General features: G+C 40.2%; 1 protein-coding gene across 7 annotated transcripts in view; it reads right to left on the bottom strand.

Annotated features, from left to right (window-relative positions):
- Positions 1 to 17,731, bottom strand: part of DTNB (dystrobrevin, beta) — a 285,440-nt gene that overhangs the window by 99,252 nt on the left and 168,457 nt on the right. For all 7 annotated transcript variants that reach the window (XM_011950445.1, XM_011950464.1, XM_011950471.1 and 4 more), the window contains exon 9: positions 8,964 to 9,041. In XM_011950445.1, coding sequence (XP_011805835.1) covers positions 8,964 to 9,041 — 78 coding nt within the window. The remainder of the gene's footprint in view (positions 1 to 8,963; positions 9,042 to 17,731) is intronic.

Genomic DNA, 17,731 nt, shown 5'->3' with positions numbered 1-17,731 from the left:
CTGCCGACGATCTACGATGGATGTGATGCTTGGTCATGCTCAGGACCTCAAGCCTCAGTCCAATGCAAAGAAGAAGAAAACTATCACTTACTATGCTTCTGTCAGCTTCTATTTTTCAAACTAAGGTATTTAAGTATGGACTTGGAAATACTCAAACTTTCTGTTTGTACCAATCTGAGTTAGAACTGGTGAAAGGTTTACCTTAAATGCTTGAGTGGAAATGGAATCTAATCCCAACCCAGAAGCAGCTGAAAACTGGCGGTCTGCCCAGGCTGTCAGACAGGCTCTGGACACCTGCCAACATCAAGGACCCTGCAGTTCTCTAAGATTATGTGTTAATTTTCAATTACTCTGCTTTTCTGTCTTAAAAATAAAATAAAATAAAATAAAACACTGGAGAAAAAACTATTCTTGTGTTGACTTGGTAAAATTCTCACAAAGACTTCATATATGTTAGCTGTTTCCTGAAACCATCATTAATTATTCTTGCTTTTCAAACAAACTCTATTTTTCTCATTTCACAGGTAGGAAGAGAATCTGTGCACTGAGTCCACATATGGATAGTTTCTGACATGACCACTTTTGTTTTGTTCCTTTTCTTAGTTTCCCCCCAAAAAACTATTTTTTGTCCTCGGTCTTAAAAAAACAAAAAATAGTGATTTTTGTCATTCTACTGTATTCTGTAGATAACAAGATAAACTCTTTTGTCACCCAGTCAGAAAGCCATTTTCATACAGGCACTCATTGTTTCATTGTGCTTTGCTTTATCGTGCTTCACAGATATTGTGCTTTTTACAAATTGAAGGTCTGTGGCAACCCTGAGTTGAGTAAGGCCACTGGTGCCATTTTTTCCAACAGCATGTGCTCATTTGGTGTCTCTGTGCCACATTTTGGTAATTCTGGCAATGCTTCAAACTTCTCCATTATTATCATCATATCTGTTATGGTGATCTGTGATCAGTCATCTTTGGTGTTAACTATTGTAATTGCTTTTGAGTACCGCAAACCACGCCTACATAAGATAGCCAACTTAATCAATCAATATGTGTTCTGACCGTTTCACTGACCATCTCTCTGCCTCTCTTCTCAGGCCTCCCTATTCCCTAAGACATAACAATATTGAAATTAGGCCAGTTCATAACCCTACTATGATGTCTAAGTGTTCAAATGAAAGGAAGAGTTGCATGTCTCTCATTTTAAACCAAAAGCTAGAAATGTTCAAGCTTAGTGAGGAAAGCATGTCGAAACCCAACACAGGCTGAAAGTGAGGCCTCTTGTGCCAAACAGTCAAGTTATGAATGCAAAAGAAAACTCTTGAAGGAAATTAAAAGTGGTACTCCACTGTACACAGAAATGATAAGAAAGCAAAACAGCCTCATTGCTGATGTAAAGTTTTAGTGGTCTGGATAGAAGATCAAATCAGCCACAACATTCCCTTAAGCCAAAGTTTCATCCAGGAAGGCCCTAACTCTCTTCAATTCTATGAAGGCTGAGACAGGCGAGCAAGCTGCAGAAGAAGAGCTGGAAGCTAACAGAGGTTGGCTCATGAGGTTTAAGAACAGAACCATCTCCAGAACATGCAGGTGCAAGGTGAAGTGGCAGGCGCTGATGGACAAGCTGCAGCAAGTTGTCCAGAAGATCTAGCTCAGATCACTGATGAAAGCAGCTACACAAAAACTGCAGATTTTTGATGAGATGAAACTGGCTTCTATCAGAAGAAGATGCCACCTAGGGCTTTCATAGCTAGAGAGAAGAAGTCAATGTCTGGTCTTAAAGCTTCAAAGGACAGGCTGACTCTTTTGCTGGGGCTAATACAGCTGGCGATTTTAACTTGAAGCCAATGCTCATTTACCATTCTGAAAATTTTAGGGCCTTTCAGAATTATGCTAAATTTACCTTGCCTGTGCTCCATAAATGGAAGAATAAAGCCCGGATGACAGCACATCTGTTTACAGCATGGTTTATTGAATATTTTAAGCCTACTGTTGAGACCTACTGTTCAGAAAAAAAGATAGCTTTCAAAACAGTACTGCTCATTCATTGAAAATGCATATGGTTACCTAAGAGCTCTGATGAAGATGTACAACGAGATGAATGTTGCTTTCAGGCCTGCTAACGCAACATCCATCCTGCAGCCCCTGGATCATGAAGTAACTTTTTTTTTTTTTTGAGATGTAGTTTTGCTCTTGTCACCCAGGCTGGAGTGCAATGGCATAATCTCAGCTCACTGCAACCTCCACCTCCTGGGTTCAAGTGATTCTCCTGCCTCAGCCTCCCAAGTAGCTGGGATTACAGGCATGTGCCACCATGCCCAGCTAATTTTTGTATTTTTAGTAGAGACGGGGTTTCACCATGTTGGCCAGGTTGGTCTGGAACTCCTGACCTCAGGTGATCCACCTGTCTCGGCCTCCCAAAGTGCTGGGATTATAGGCCACCACACCCAGCCAAGAAGTAATTTTGACTTTCAAGTCTTATTATGCAAGAAATACATTTTGTAAGACTATAGCTGCCATAGATAGAGTGGTTCCTCTAATGGAGTCTGGGCAAAGTAAATTGAAAACCTCTGTAATGGATTCACCATTCTAAATGCCATTAAAAACATTTGTGATTCATGGGAGGAGGCTAAAATAAACATTAATAGGAGTTTGGATGAAGTTGATTCCAACCCTCATGTAATTCTAGGGGTTCAAGACTTCAGTAGAGGAAGTAACTGAAGATGTGGTAGAAAAAAACAAGAGAACTAGAATTAGATGTGAAGCCTGAAGATGTGACTGAATTGCTTCAATCTTATAATAAAACTTGAAAAGGTAAGGAGTTGCTTCTTATGGATAAGCAAAAAAAGGGGTTTCCTGAGATGGAATCTACTGGTTAAGATGCTGTGAACATTTTTGAAATGACAAGGATTTAGAATATTATGTAAACTTAGTTGACAAAGCAGTGGCAGGGTGTGAGAGGACTGACTACAATTTTGAAAGAAGATCTATCGTGGGTAAAATGCTATCACACAGCATCACATGCTACAGAGAAATCTTCCATGAATGGGAGAGACAATTAAAGGGGCAAACTTCATTATTGTCTTATTTTAAGAATTTGCTGCAGCTATCCCAATCTTCAGTAATCACCATGCTGCTTAGTCAGCAGCCATCAGCATTGAGGCAAGACCCTCTACCAGCAAAAAGATTAGAACTTGCTGAAGGCTCAGATGATCATTAGCATTTTTTAGCAATTAAATATTTTTAAATTAAGGCACATACTTTTAAAATACATATTGCTACTGCACACTTACAAGGCTATAGTATAGTGTAAGCTAAACTTTTATATGTACTGAGAAATTTAAAAGTTTGTATGAGTCACTTGATTGCAATATTCACTTTATTGCGGTGGTCTGGGACCAAACCTGCCGTGTCTCTAAGGTATGTGTGTACTATTTTATTAACTCATCTCTTAATTTGGTCAGGTTTCTACAGTTCGGAAATAATATTTATACTGTGGCATCTTCTGATTTCAAAAACTGCTTTTCTTTCTTATGAAGTATAAATTAAAGTAAATATGCTATGATAAAATCTCGCCCTTACCTAAAAGTGCTAGCAATTAGGACTACTCAGAATTATAGGCTCAAATATTTACCAGTTCCCCATCCAAAGATGGTATTATGTCCCAAGTCAATACATCATCAACAACTGAACCAAACAGAATAGAAAGAACTATTTCTATTTTTGGGAAAATATTATTTGTTGAGAGAAATAAAAGTGGGGTGTTAGGGAAAAAAGACCTCTTCTAAAACACATCTATGCAAAGGGAGGTGTGATATAATACATAAAATAGTTTTTTTCAGAAGCCACCCAAAAGAGAAGCCCATAGTTGTAATTTCTGAGTACCTCTACCTTCTCTAGGGACTATGAGCCAATCATTCTGAATCTGTGTTTCCAGAGTGTTCTAATTCCTAGGGTTGGCTTTCTTCCAGGCTTGTCTTACTTTTAGCCTATGTTTTAGTTTTTCTCTGCTAAGTTCATCACCACTCATCCATTTGCTTGGCTGCTACCAAAATTTTGTTGCTATTGTTTCTTCTTCCATTTTTCTTTGTTCTTGTGAGTTTTTACTTAAAAAAAAAAACAAAAAACAAAAAACCTCTTGGCTGTCATTTTAGTGGTGTTTCAGGATGAAACAGGCAAATGTGGCTTAATATGCCATGCTATTTGTTACTTTCCTTTTCCCTATGTCTTTAAATTGCAATTATCCTATTTGCAGATCTTTACCTTTGTATACTGTGTGTGTGAGTGTTTAAAATGCATCATTTGGTTCATGGTTTAATGGGTTAACGAATCACAAAAGGAGATACCTAGGCCTGGTCCAGATGAATGGGTATAAATTGGATACCCTGGACCTCGTCCCTGTCACAGGAGGTGGCTAAGACTCCTAGGAAAGGTGTAGGAGCGTCGGCAGTTGTACATGGATGGCTGCCTTATGTGAAGAAGGAAAATTCTGGAAGTGGAAATGTATATGGGAAAGCTTGCGTGTGTGCATGTGTGCACACAGCTATGTGCTAGGTAGGAAAATCATGGTCTGCTAACAATTTCCGTTATTTTTCTTTCCCGGGATTTCTCTACTTCTTCTTTCTTCTTCTGCTTCTTCTCCTTCTTTTTTTTTTTTTTTTTTTTTGAGAGACAGGGTCTTGCTACGTTGCTGAGGCTGGAGTGCAGAGGCTATTCAGTGGCACGATCATAGCTTACTGCAGCCTCAAACTCCTGGGGTCAAGCCATCCTCCCACCTCAGCCTCCTCTCTCCTTTTCTTGACAGTATACCCTTCTTTGGGGGAAATTCTTCTCCCTCTGCTCTGATGCCATAGCTCTAACGGGCATGGCCCGTCACATACACCAAGGATGGGCAGTAATGCAATCCAGGACACAAGAATCCTTCCTTGCGTTTTTCTAATCCAAAGCACAACCCCTGGAGGAGCAAGGTTGTAGGTAGGTGCGTGTCTGGAAGCATCAGCAGCTTGGGAGCAGCTGTTCTGCAGTGGTGGGGAGCGAAGAAGGCACACAGAGAGAGGCAGCTCAGAGAAGGAGGGCTGCCTGGGGGCATTCCCGTTGCTTTCATGATCAGTGTACTCTCTTGCCCTTCCCTTTCTGCTTTTTGCCTTTGCTTTGTGGGTTTTGCCTTTTAAGGTTCAATTTTAATACTTGAAGCTAAAGGAGATATAATATTAATATACCAACTGAATGCACAAAATTGCATATTGAAGGCTTTTGTTACTTCCATAGTTATATGAAATTACCACAGAATTGTTAAGCTTTAAGTATCCATAAACAATTACAGCTAAAGTTTTAGAAGACATTTACAAATAAAAAAAATTAGCATCATTTTCCATATTCGTCTGAATATAAGGTGACTTCAAATAATAGAACAGTACAGAGCATAAGAACACAATTCACATTCTGAACCCTGGGGAAAAAGAGGTCTAGACGCAGGTCTCGGAGGAAATTGGACAGGGGAGGGGTATTTTAAGCCTACGTTTTAAAGCTTTGAAAAGTTTTTTCTTGTTTGCTTTTAAATGTACTATGTAGATGCTTTCAAAAGAAAGTAAATTTCAAGAAACTATTTAGCCTAAGGAAAAGACAAAATTTCTTTTCAGTTATAAGATATCAATTTAGGGATATTAAAAGATTACTAGGGAGGGCAAATCCCTACAGTGGAACCTCTCAGGAACATGATTTATGGTATCTCATATGACAGTCATCATCTCTGCCATTTGTAAGGTCTTCTGTGAAAAGTAAAGCTTACATTCAGATCATCTTTTATTTGGACTAACAGCATTACTTTTGGCCACTGTGATTATCACTGTTTTTATATGCACTGCCTATTAAAAAGGTAGGAACTAGAGCACTTAAAACTTTTCTTGCATTTTTATCGCTGTGCATGTTGTTGTCTCATTCAGTGATTGACGTCTTAGGATGAGTTCTAAAGGGAACCTCTTATTCTGAAGAGTAGCTGCTCTATCTCCGTGAGCATTCCTGTCTGGGCAGAGTAAGGCTCTGTGGCCAGCAAGACATGCTGGGCTCCTGGCTTCCATTAGACTCTGGCCACACAGGTCTGTCCACATTCAGAGCAGGGAAGAAAAGCTGAGGAGTCCTTAAGGAAGCAAGTGGAATACTACCTGGAAATTTATACTATTTGGTTACTGGGGCCATGAAAAGCCAAGTCTATGAATTAGGTAATTGGTCTCCACATGGTATATCACAATCTCATACTGAATATAAATGGAATCCCCTGTAATCTTGGGGGCTGTATTGGTAGGGTAGGAGCATTTCATTCCTATGGAGCCTCTACTCAAGTAATTGTGCTTCTTGATCGATCGGAGCTCAACCTTCTTTTCTGGTCCGCGCTCTGGCCTGCTGGTCAGCCCTTGCAAAGTTTACGATAACCACCTCTAGGGTGGGCTAATTCCACAGAAAGAGGTGCTGGCTGAAATGCTGACTTTAAGATGAAATCTTAATCCAGGCTATAGACTATCTGAAGCAGCTTTCAAAAATGACAGATACCATTTTGTGACTGGCAATCACAGCTGGCTACTTACAATGAAGCCTGGGGGTGTAACACAGCAAGCCTAAGGGGTAGTCCTCTACAGAGGTGGTTATGATTATTACTGCTCCCTTCTTTTAGTTTTCTCAAGCAAGAAAACATTGTCCAGAAAGCCATGCTCCTTCTAACAGCTTCTAGCAGCCACATTCAGCTGTGGTCACTGAATGTGGCACATATAACACATGGCACCCCACCCCCCGTCACTGGGCACCAAGGTGTACACCCTCATGTACTTGGGTGACTTAGCATGACAAAACTAGTAAATGATGAGAAGAATTCAGATGGGAAATGCTACTGAATGAGATGGTATTCTTATAATTAACATTAAAACTATGACCTGAATTATTTGAATAGGCCACCTTATCTGCCTGGTTTTGAAATGGAAACATCTTTGATCTGGAGTCTGGGTTTGAATGCCATGGGTGTTTAACATAAAAAACTGAAGTCCAAGGGCAGCAGGGGTTATCGTAATATCTAGGTAGGTGGGACGGGCTTAATTGCTTTGTATTCGTCCATAAAAATTCCTTTCCTGCTTGAGAGGGCATTACTGGTAAATCATTCTGTCTCTTCCTCACTTATTCTCACATTCCAGTTTACTTCTTAAGTCATAAAAATAATATATTACATCCTCACATAAACCCCAAAAGGTAGATATTATTTTTGTCCCCATTTTAGAGATAAAAAATTGAAAACAAGGCCAGGTACAGTGGCTTGTGCCTGTAATCCATCACTTTGGGAGGCTGAGGCAGTTAGATCACTTGAGATCAGGAGTTTGAGACCTGCCTGGCCAACATGGTGAAACCCCATCTCTTCCGGAAAAAAAAAAAATACAAAAATTAGCTAGACATGGTGGCAGGTGCCTGAAATTCCAGCTATTCAGGAGGCTGAGGAAGGAGAATCGCTTGAACCTGGGAGACAGAGGTTGCAGTGAGCTAAGACTGGGCCAGTGCACTCCAGCCTGGGTGACAGAGAGACCATGTCTCTGGAAAAAAAAAATAAATTAAATTAAAAATGAAGACGAGAACATTTCAAGGTAAGCAAAGAGCCAGCATTCCAACTCAGACAGAGTCTGGCTCAAGAGTCCATGCTCTGGTGCCCTGCACCACTCAGCTCTGCCCAGAAGCAGTGGCCTGACTCTCTCACTGCTGGAAAGTGCCCTAACAAGGCTAAAGGCAAGCACTCTTACCTGGTCAGGTCCTGTGTCTCCATGCAGGTAATGTATTATCAGGCCACTCTGGTTTATTAAGTCCCTAACTTCTCTCTTCAGGGTAGTCCTACACTTTACTCGTTAGCTTCCTTGTCAGGCTATTGCCCAAACTTGCTTGATGATAAGAATCAGCTGGAATAAAAATGTAGCTTCTCAAGATCCTGTCTTTAGAAATTCCAATTCACTGGGTCTGATGTTGTCCCAGAAATCTGTTTTCAACAAGTGACCCAGGTGATTCTTCTCATCAGTCAGGTTTGAGCAACATTGCCCCAGGAGTTTTAGCCAATGGGAACAAACATCATTGTCTTAAGCACTATGTATTACATAGTCAAAATTTCTATAGCGTTTCTATAGCTGAATTAATCCAAAGCAATCGGTACATATGGCACAAAATGGCTTTTTTTCCAGGAAGGACTAGGGGGTGGGCTGGAATGTCTTTGCGGTTTTCTTGTTTTTGAGTGATGACTGTTAGAAAGAATTCCTTAATGGCTGTGCCCTTGGGGGAGTTTTTGCATTGCTCTGGTCATGGAACAGCTTATACCAAATAGAAAGCCACTTTATATAGTTCTTTCAAGTCCTGCCTGAGAAAATTTTTGGAGAAGAGCAAACTAAATAAAGAGGAGAAAGAAGTACACAGTTCTCGTTCCTTGAAGGCCCCTAAAGCAAACTCCTTGCATAACCAAAAGAGAGACACTAGGGCTTTTCAACTTAAATGTTTATAGATCATATACAGAACGATTTAGGAGAAAATCTTATAAGGGATTAATTCAATTTACACCATCCAATCAAAGAGCAAAAATGATCTTTGACACTCAAAGAATTCAAAGGCAAAACTGTTGAAACTCATGACTATCAAAACATTGTTTCAGGTTAAAAAACGGATCTGAAACATGCCTAATCTGTGCTGACACTGTCACCACTGCTTGTCACAAATGAAGTTTCCACCTGAGGCACCACTGAAAGCCAAACTTCAGTTGCTGTATTTGTGAGTCAGTGGGGGAAAAAAAGGAAAATAAAAAGTAGAAATTAAGACTAAAAGATGGCCAAAGGAAGAGAAGGCAAACCAGTCCTTTCTGCCCGGTGGAACAACCTGCCTTTCAGGCCTCATTTCTGAGAGGGGCACTGCAAATCAGTAGCAAAAGCCAACACCCAAGTAGAAGGCACAAGACATACGTACCTCTTGGTGGGAGTGGGCACTCCAGAGGACATGTGGCTAACCACGGTGTCATTCATATTAGTCAGAGGGCGAGGAGGACTGAAAGAAAAGACATTTGCCTTATATTAATAATTACCAACTAGGGGAAACAAGGGAAACGACGATAAGCATGATAAGAGCAAAGGGACCAACGATCGTTCGCAGTAAGCACAGCGGGACCCAGGTGGAGTGCGGTAGAAATCGATACTTCAAGCCTAAGTAAATTCAGCAAGAGGTTCTCTCTCACAAAGCCACAGGGCCACTGAGCTGTGGGTACCAGGAGAAGCAACTGATCATAAACACACTACTACAGGACATAACTTCGGTGGCTTTTGCTTTGTAGTTTTAGTACATAAGAATTTAAATTCTGCCGGGCGCGGTGGCTCAAGCCTGTAATCCCAGCACTTTGGGAGGCCGAGATGGGCGGATCACAAGGTCAGGAGATCGAGACCATCCTGGCTAACACAGTGAAACCCCGTCTCTACTAAAAAATACAAAAAACTAGCCGGGCGAGGTGGCGGGCGCCTGTAGTCCCAGCTACTCGGGAGGCTGAGGCAGGAGAATGGCGTAAACCCGGGAGGCGGAGCTTGCAGTGAGCTGAGATCCGGCCACTGCACTCCAGCCCGGGCCACAGAGCGAGACTCTGTCTCAAAAAAAAAAAAAAGAATTTAAATTCTGCCCCTTAGTGAATTTCTCTACATTTTAGGTACAACATTACTAGGTGTCTGGCATTCATCGTATATTACAAAGGTCATAACATCGAGGTGCATGCTGTTCCTGAGATTTGGTTAGAGCTCACTGGTTTCCCTCAGACTTAGTTTGTAAACTTTTAACCAAAACAAACTGTTACATACCACATTCAAAAATAAGACTCTGGAACAAACTTTGATTAATTCTGTACTAGAATCTTAACAACAAATCCAAATTTTACACCTATACCCTAATTAGAATGTTGTCTTTTATAACCCCTAATCCAAACTTAAACTTGAAGGTTAGCATTTTTGGTAACTTGTCTTTAGGTGCAGGTTTTCTGGACTCAGGTCTGTCCATTTCTCCTTCTTGTGAAAGTCCTGAAGGAATGAATTCAAGCTTCTCAAAAAGGTGCCAGGTATCTTGCCTTTCAGCCATTCTTCAACCCCTCTCCCTCCCTACTAGGTTCAGCTACAAAAGGGTTCTGTCTCGCATCTGGAATCAAATGACTATTGCTAAACACTTCTCCTGGAAAATTTCTCACTTCCTCTTTTAAATTGGAAGAAGTACAGTCATGTGCCGCACAATGATGTTTAGGTCAACGACAAACCACATATATTTTTATAATAGGTTACAATACTGTATTTTTACTGTACCTTTTCTATGTTTAGATATATAAATACCCTTGTGTAACAGTTGCCTCCAGTACAGGTTTGTAGCCTAGGAGGCTATATACATACACAGAGTGTACTTACACATACCTTGACGGTTGTGCATGCTGCAAACCTAGGCTACAACATATGGCTTAGGTATGCAGCAGGGGAAACCACCTTGGTTTGTGTAAATACACTCTCTGATGTTAACACAACACAAAATTGTCTAACAAAGCATTTCTCAGAATGCATCCCCCACTGTTAAGTTATGCATGATTATACTTCTCAGATTTGTCCATCAAAAGCATAAAACTGAAGCCGAAAGTCCTTCTCTCATATTTAGGTGCTTGGGAACTAACTACCTTCTGATTTCTCCTTCCGTTTAAGGACAGAGTCAATTGTGTATAACGTTCTTGGAGAGGTTATACTCAGCAATTCTTGGTAACTATTAAGGGACCACAGTCTTTATTGTTTTGCAGGTTTCATAGTACATTCAAATAAAAGCTCAAGGGGAAATCTTTCAGGGAGAGCCAAGAAACCCAGACGTTAAAGAAGGATCTCTTCCTCTCTCCATCTCTCTCTATGCATTTTTTTTTCTTCTTAAACCAATTGCATTTCTGTGTAGGGATTTTTAAAAATGATTTTTCCATTTAATGGAGAGGATCCAAGATGGAAAGTAATTTGCAGGGAACATATTTTGGTCTCTTGATTTTTAAGCCATAGTACTATGCTTATTGTTCTACATTCCTCCCTTTGTGTGACAGGTCTCTAAGTAAGACATTGAGAACTGAAATGCGCCTCTCTAGGGTAGAAGTCAATTCCCAGTTATTTATCTGACTACCTGTCTTCAGACAGATATCTACTTAGGTCCCAAACTTTCAAGACTATTAATGCTAGTGGTTGTGCTGAGTTATAGTCAATTAATTGGTTGTTTTAGGTTGACTAATGATGGAAGTGAACACAGAGATTAGCTTACATTTAGTCCTATATTTATATTTTTGCCTCTGGTTCTTTTATATCAATTGCCCAACTGAAACAAAGACACAATCCCTATGAAAGAACCAAACCCAGCACAACAGCTTTCTGGTCCTGGAAAGAGAATGGGCTTTTCTTTAATGTATTATTATTAGCAATCTATTTCCAAAAGAAGATAAAGACATTTTCACGTTGCTTTCAGAACTAATATAGTTACCTGTTATATACATTTTTAAAATTTTTAATAAATAATACAGACAAGGTCTCACTATGTTGCCTAGGCTGGTCTTGAACTCCTGGGTTCAAGTGATCCACCCACCTCAACCTCCCAAAGTGCTAGGATTACAGATGTGAGCCACCATTCCCGGCCACCTGCTATATTTCAATATTAAAGATATCACTGCATTCAATTTTCTTTTTGGTATTCGCAGAGGAAAAATGAGAATAAAAAATTCTAATTCCTAGAACATAAATCCATGCAATAAAATTTCATGATTTGTAACAATATGGTCTGATACCACAAACATCTTTATAATCACCAATATCTCTTGGTATATATCATGTTCAACTATTATAGCACAAATTTCAAAGCTTCTCTAATATTCAAAACCAGACAGTAATGGTTATATTATAAACTATAAATTAATCGTAACTGACCCCCAAATGTCAGTCTTTCTGAACTCCTAACATGCTTTGCTAGAAAGACAGGCATATGTCTGCAGTTTAAAATGAAAGAAGCACTTGCAAACTTAGATGAGGTCTTTACGATAGAACCTCTACTAGAGCCACAATTCACCATAAAAGCCAACAGCTCAGATGCATTCTTAGAAGGCATAACATGGCCTGGGGAACACAGTGAAACTCTGTCTCCACAAAAATAAAAAAAAAATAGAAAAATAAAAAATTAGCCTGCTGGCCAGGCGCAGCAGCTCATGCCTGTAATCCCAGCACTTTGGGAGGCCAAGGCGGGTGGATCACAAGGTCGGAAGTTCAAGACCAGCCTGGCCAAGATGTTGAAACCCTGTCTCTACTAAAAATATATAAATTAGCTGGGTGTGGTGGCGGGTGCCTGTAATCCCAGCTACTTGGGAGGTTGAGGCAGGAGAATCACTTGAACCCGAGAGGCGGAGGTTGCAGTGAGCTGAGATCATGCCACTGCACTCTAGCCTGGGTGACAGAGCAAGACTCCATCTCCAAAATAAATACATAAATAAAATAAAATGAAATAAAATAAAATAAAATAAAAATTAGCCTGCTGGCTGGGTGCAGTAGCTCACGTCTGTAAAACTAGCACTTTGGGAGGCCAAGGCAGGTGGATGGCTTGAGCCCAGGAATTTGAGACCAGCCTGGGCAACATAGCGAAACCCTGTCTCTACAAAAAAATACAAAAATTAGCTGGGTGTGGTGGTGCACGCTCGCAGTCCCAGTTACTCAGGAGGCTGAGGTGGGAGGATCACCTGAGCCCAGAGAGGTTGAGGTTTCAGTGAAACTGAGATTGTGCCAGTGCACTACAGGCTGTGTGACAGAGTGAGATCCTGTCTCAAAAAATAAAAAATAAAAATCAGTCTGGCATGGTGGCACGTGCTGTAGTCCTAGCTACTCAGGAGGCAGAAGTGGGAGGATCATTTGAGCCTGGGAGGTTAAGGCTGCAGTGAGCTATGATTGCACCACTGTACTCCAGCTTGGGCAACAGAGCAAGATCCTGTCTCCCCCCCCCCCCAAAAAAAAAAAAGTAATACACTAAAAAATGACTTCTGGCTTAAACAAACATACAAAACCTTCACTGTTCTTGTAAGACATAACTGAAAAGAGTATTTCCAGGTGTAAAGCAGACATTAATGCTACAAATTATAGAAACTTAAAAAAACAGAATTGGCACAACTTATTAGATTGGTTTTGCTGATTTTTAACATTTAAAACCAGTTGAGTACCTTGAGCACCAGATATTCTGTATCTGTATCTTCCTTTGGTACAGATCTCAGCAAGGTATAGGCACTATTGAGTTTCATGATACTGAAATGGCCACCATCTATCACATGCTCCAGAAATGTGGGAGGTTCCTTCTTTGTTAATAAGATATATCATTTTTTCAATGGGATAGAAGCAGATGATGATATAGGTAGAAAGTATCTGGAGGTCAGTAGAGATGGTTTTTAAAAGACTTGGCAAGAATTTGGTACTTCTTAATTACAGGGAAAGCATCACTGTAACTGCGTACCTACTAACAAAAGATTACCTTTATTTCAATGACCTAACTGTACATAGATGGAGACAAATATGCAAGCAAATCATCACAGTGCCATGTAATGAGTGCAGCAATGAAGTATGGTCAGCCCTCCATGTCTGTCGGTTCAACCAACTGCTGATGGAAATTATTCAGAGAAAAAGTTCCACAAAGTTCCAAAAAGTAAAACTTGAATTCACCATGTGCTAGGTACTACACTGAATCCTTGCGAAGGATGTGTGTGTAGGCATTGTGTTAGGTATTACAAGTACTCTAGAGATGACTTAAAGTATATGGGAGGATGCACATAGGTTATATGCAAACACTATAAAACTCAAGTTTTATTTCAGGGACTTGAGCATCCTTGGGTTTCCGTATCTGTGGGTGCTCCTGGAACCAACCCCCATGGATCCCGAGGGACGACTGATAGACCAAGTGCTGAGAGCCACAGATGAAGATCAGGTACTTCTGCCTGGAGGAACAAGGGGCAAGAATCGTCACGGAAGGCCTCAGAGAGGAGGCATCATTGAGAAGAGTTTTCCGGATACAGAAAAAAAATTAAGAGAACCCCAGATAGAAATAGTATGTAAAATGGCATAGAAATCCAAAAATACATGAGATACTGGGTCTAACTTATTTGCCTAAAGGCATCTGAAAGGGAGTAGCTGGAAACACATCTAGAAAGCTAGAGGAGAGCCAGGATGTGAAAGGAGTTTCTCCTATCACAAAGTGAGATATCTGAACTTTATATTGCAGGCAGCAGGGGAAGCACTGAATGTAAGTCAAAAATCGATGTGACCATCACATCATTTTAAAAGCTCACCCCAGAATCTTGCAGATGCTGGTCTTTTATCAAAAGTGTGCATGGGAATCATCTGAAAAGCTTTCTGTAAGATAAGATACCCAAGCCCTACCCTCAGTTCAGTGACTCTGAACTTCTAGGGGTGAGGGAAATCTTTCCCCCATATAATAAATAAACATATCATGGAGGATATATTTAGAAGCAGGGGAATGGAAGCTGAGAGGCCAGGTAAGAGGTTATGGCAGTTGCCCAGATCAGTGACTATGAAGATGGACGGTGGTACTGAAGATGGGGGCGAGAGAAACGGAAAGCTATTGTGAAGACAAAACCAGTAAGAGAGGGTGACTGATTAAGTACACAGGGTAGAGAAGTAAAGAATAAGAGATTTTTACCTTGGCTACTGGGTGGTAAAATATCCGAACTAGAAAACACAGAGTAGGTAACAAGATCTGAGGTTGGAAAGGAGGAGGGATGGGTAGACAGAATGAGCAGGAAGGTAAGAGTGAATAGGATTTTAGTTTAGAAATGGTTGGGTTTGAAGTACCATTGATAGTAAGTACAGGTAAGTGGATGTCTAGAAAGCAGTTGAAAATAGAAGAATAGAACTCAGATGAAATGTCAAGTTTGAAAATATATGAGTGTCATTAAACAGTACCTGTTCATTTCAGTATTCTGAACACTAAAAACGTGCATTTACTTACGTATTTATTTATTGTTTTGGGATGGAGTCTCTAGCTCTGTTGCCCAGGCTGAAGTGCAATGGCACAATCTCAGCTCACTGCAACCTCCGCCTCCCAGGTTCAAGCGATTCCCCCCTCTCAGCCTCCCAAGTAGCTGGGATTAGGCATCTGCCATCATGCCCAGCTAATTTTTGTATTTTTTGTAGAGACGGGGTTTCACCATGTTGGCCAGACCGGTCTTGAACTCCTGACCTCAGGTGATCCATCTGCCACGGCTTTCCAAAGTGCTGTAGTTACAGGCGTGAGCCACCGAGTCTGGCTGAAAACGTACATTTATATTTACTGTTTTTAGGCGGGGTAGGAGAGGTCTGGGGACCTGTGCAGTGAGAGGGTGGCTTAGACAACAGAAACAGAGGTTCTGGTTATTGGGGAAACACATCTGTTACAAAGCACAAATTGAGCTTACTGGTAGAAATAATTTTTTCATGCAGTTCCCTGGTGGCCAGACCCTTCCAATTCATTCTGGCGATGCTCTGAAATACAGACTAACTAGAAATTAAAATTTCTATAAAATCTCTCTTAAGGGTTTTAAAATCATCTGTAAGAATAGATGAATAACTTGTACCTTTAAAAATATTTCAGGACAGATTATATATAACTGTGTATTTATTTCATTTATCGGATATTTGCCTATAATGTGGCAGGCACTGTGCTAGCTTCTGGGAATAAAAACTAAAAAGATGAAAACTTAAGTCTTACAAAGAAGAAAAATTTAGAAAAAATCATTATAATACAACGTAGTAAATACTTAATAGAAGAAAAACTGCTATATGCATGGGAAAATACAGAGATTATCTCATCCCATAAAAAAAACATATTTCTAGGGTGTTAAAGAGTTAAATAGAAGCCAGGCATGACGGAGCACACCTGCACTCCTAGTTAGGCAGGAGGCTGAAGTGGGAGGATCATTTGAGCCCAGTATTTTGAGGCCAGCCTGGGTAACACAGCAAGACTCTGTCTCTTAAAGAAAAAAGAAGACTTAAATATAGATGTTTAACTATATAAATTAAGAGAAAATATATAGGTCTATGAATAGAGAGGATTTTCTTAGCTAAAAACAATGGAAAATTAGGAAAACATCAATTAATTTGAATTGTTAAAATTATCAGAAAAGAAGGAAAAAAAATTTGAGCAACTACCTGAACAAATGTGAGACAACAAAAATTAAATGCCTAACACATACAGGATTCACACAAACTTACAAGAAAACTACAGGGATTCCAATTAGATAAATGGGCAAAGGAAACATGTGTGTTTAAAAGGAAGAAATACAAATGACTCAAAAGAAATTTTTTTTTTTTTTTTGAGGCGGAGTTTCACTCTCGTTGCCCAGGCTGGAGTGCAATGGCATGATCTCGGCTCACCGCAACCTCCGCCTCCCAGGTTCAAGCAATTCTCCTGCCTCAGCCTCCCTAGTAGCTGGGATTATATGCATGTGCCACGAAGCCCAGCTAATTTTGTATTTTTAGTAGAGACGGGGTTTTTCCATGTTGGTCAGGCTGGTCTCGAACTCCTGACCTCAGGTGATCCACCCACCTCGGCCTCCCAAAGTGCTGGGATTACAGGTGTGAGCCACTGCGCCCAACCTAAAAAATTTAATTAAAAATTACAGGCTGTGCACAGTGGCTCATGCCTATAATCCCAGTACTCCGGGAGGCGAAGGCAGGAGGATCGCTTGAGCCCAGGAGTTGGAGACCAGCCTGGGCAACATGGCAAGACCCCATCCCTACAAAAAATTAAAAAATTAGCTGGGTGTGGTGGCACATGCCTGTGGTCTCAGCTACTCAGGAAGCTGAGGTGAGAGGACTGCTTGAGCCCAGGAGTTAAAGGCTGCAGTCAGCCACGATCAAACCACTGCACTTCAGCCTGGGTGACAGAGTGAGATCCTGTCTCGGGGTGGGGGAAAAAAATTACAGACCACTTTCTCTGGGAAAAATAATGATCTTTTTAAAAAGGCAATCCTTAAGAGTAGAGAGGATTTTCTGACATAGGTCCTTAATTTACTACTAGTCAAGAGTGAAAGTAAAAAGTTAAGCCAAATTTCTAGAAAGCAATTTGGCAATATGTCCATCAAAGATCTTAGAAAACATTCAAACACTTTGGCTCAGTAGTTCTCTTTCTAGGAATCAATTCCAAAGACTAATTAGAAATGCACAGAGAGATTTATATTAACAAATATTCAGGAAGTGTTATATATGATAGGATAATTTTGAAATTATCCTAAGTGTTCAAATATAAGGAAAGGAAAAGTAAACCATGGTATATCCATAATTACAGGATATTATGCTGTCATTAAATAATAGTGCTTATGAAGACTTTTTGATTACTTGGAAATAAGCTCAGCATATAGAAGGTAACAAAGAAGGGCAAAATGACAATGATAGCTGACAATTATTGAATGTTTGATATCTATCAGGCACTTCAGAGCTTTAAATACATTATTTAGTCTATCTTCACAATTGTCATATAAAATTATTTATATGTACACACAGCACACTCAACTACATAATAAGCATAAAATGAAACATCTGGAGGAAATATGCTCAAATGTTAAGATAAGTGGAATTATGGGCAGTTTTTCCTGCTTGTTTATACTTTCCAACACTTTTCCAACCTTTTCAGTTTAATTTTTCCTGATATTAAGAGAAAAAGATGTTTAATGTTAA

This window comes from Colobus angolensis, unplaced genomic scaffold (genome assembly GCF_000951035.1).
Source record: "Colobus angolensis palliatus isolate OR3802 unplaced genomic scaffold, Cang.pa_1.0 Scaffold109, whole genome shotgun sequence".
In the NCBI taxonomy this organism is placed as follows: domain Eukaryota; kingdom Metazoa; phylum Chordata; class Mammalia; order Primates; family Cercopithecidae; genus Colobus; species Colobus angolensis.
Note: the sequence above shows the minus strand (reverse complement) of the source record. Positions and strands in the feature narration are given on the sequence as shown.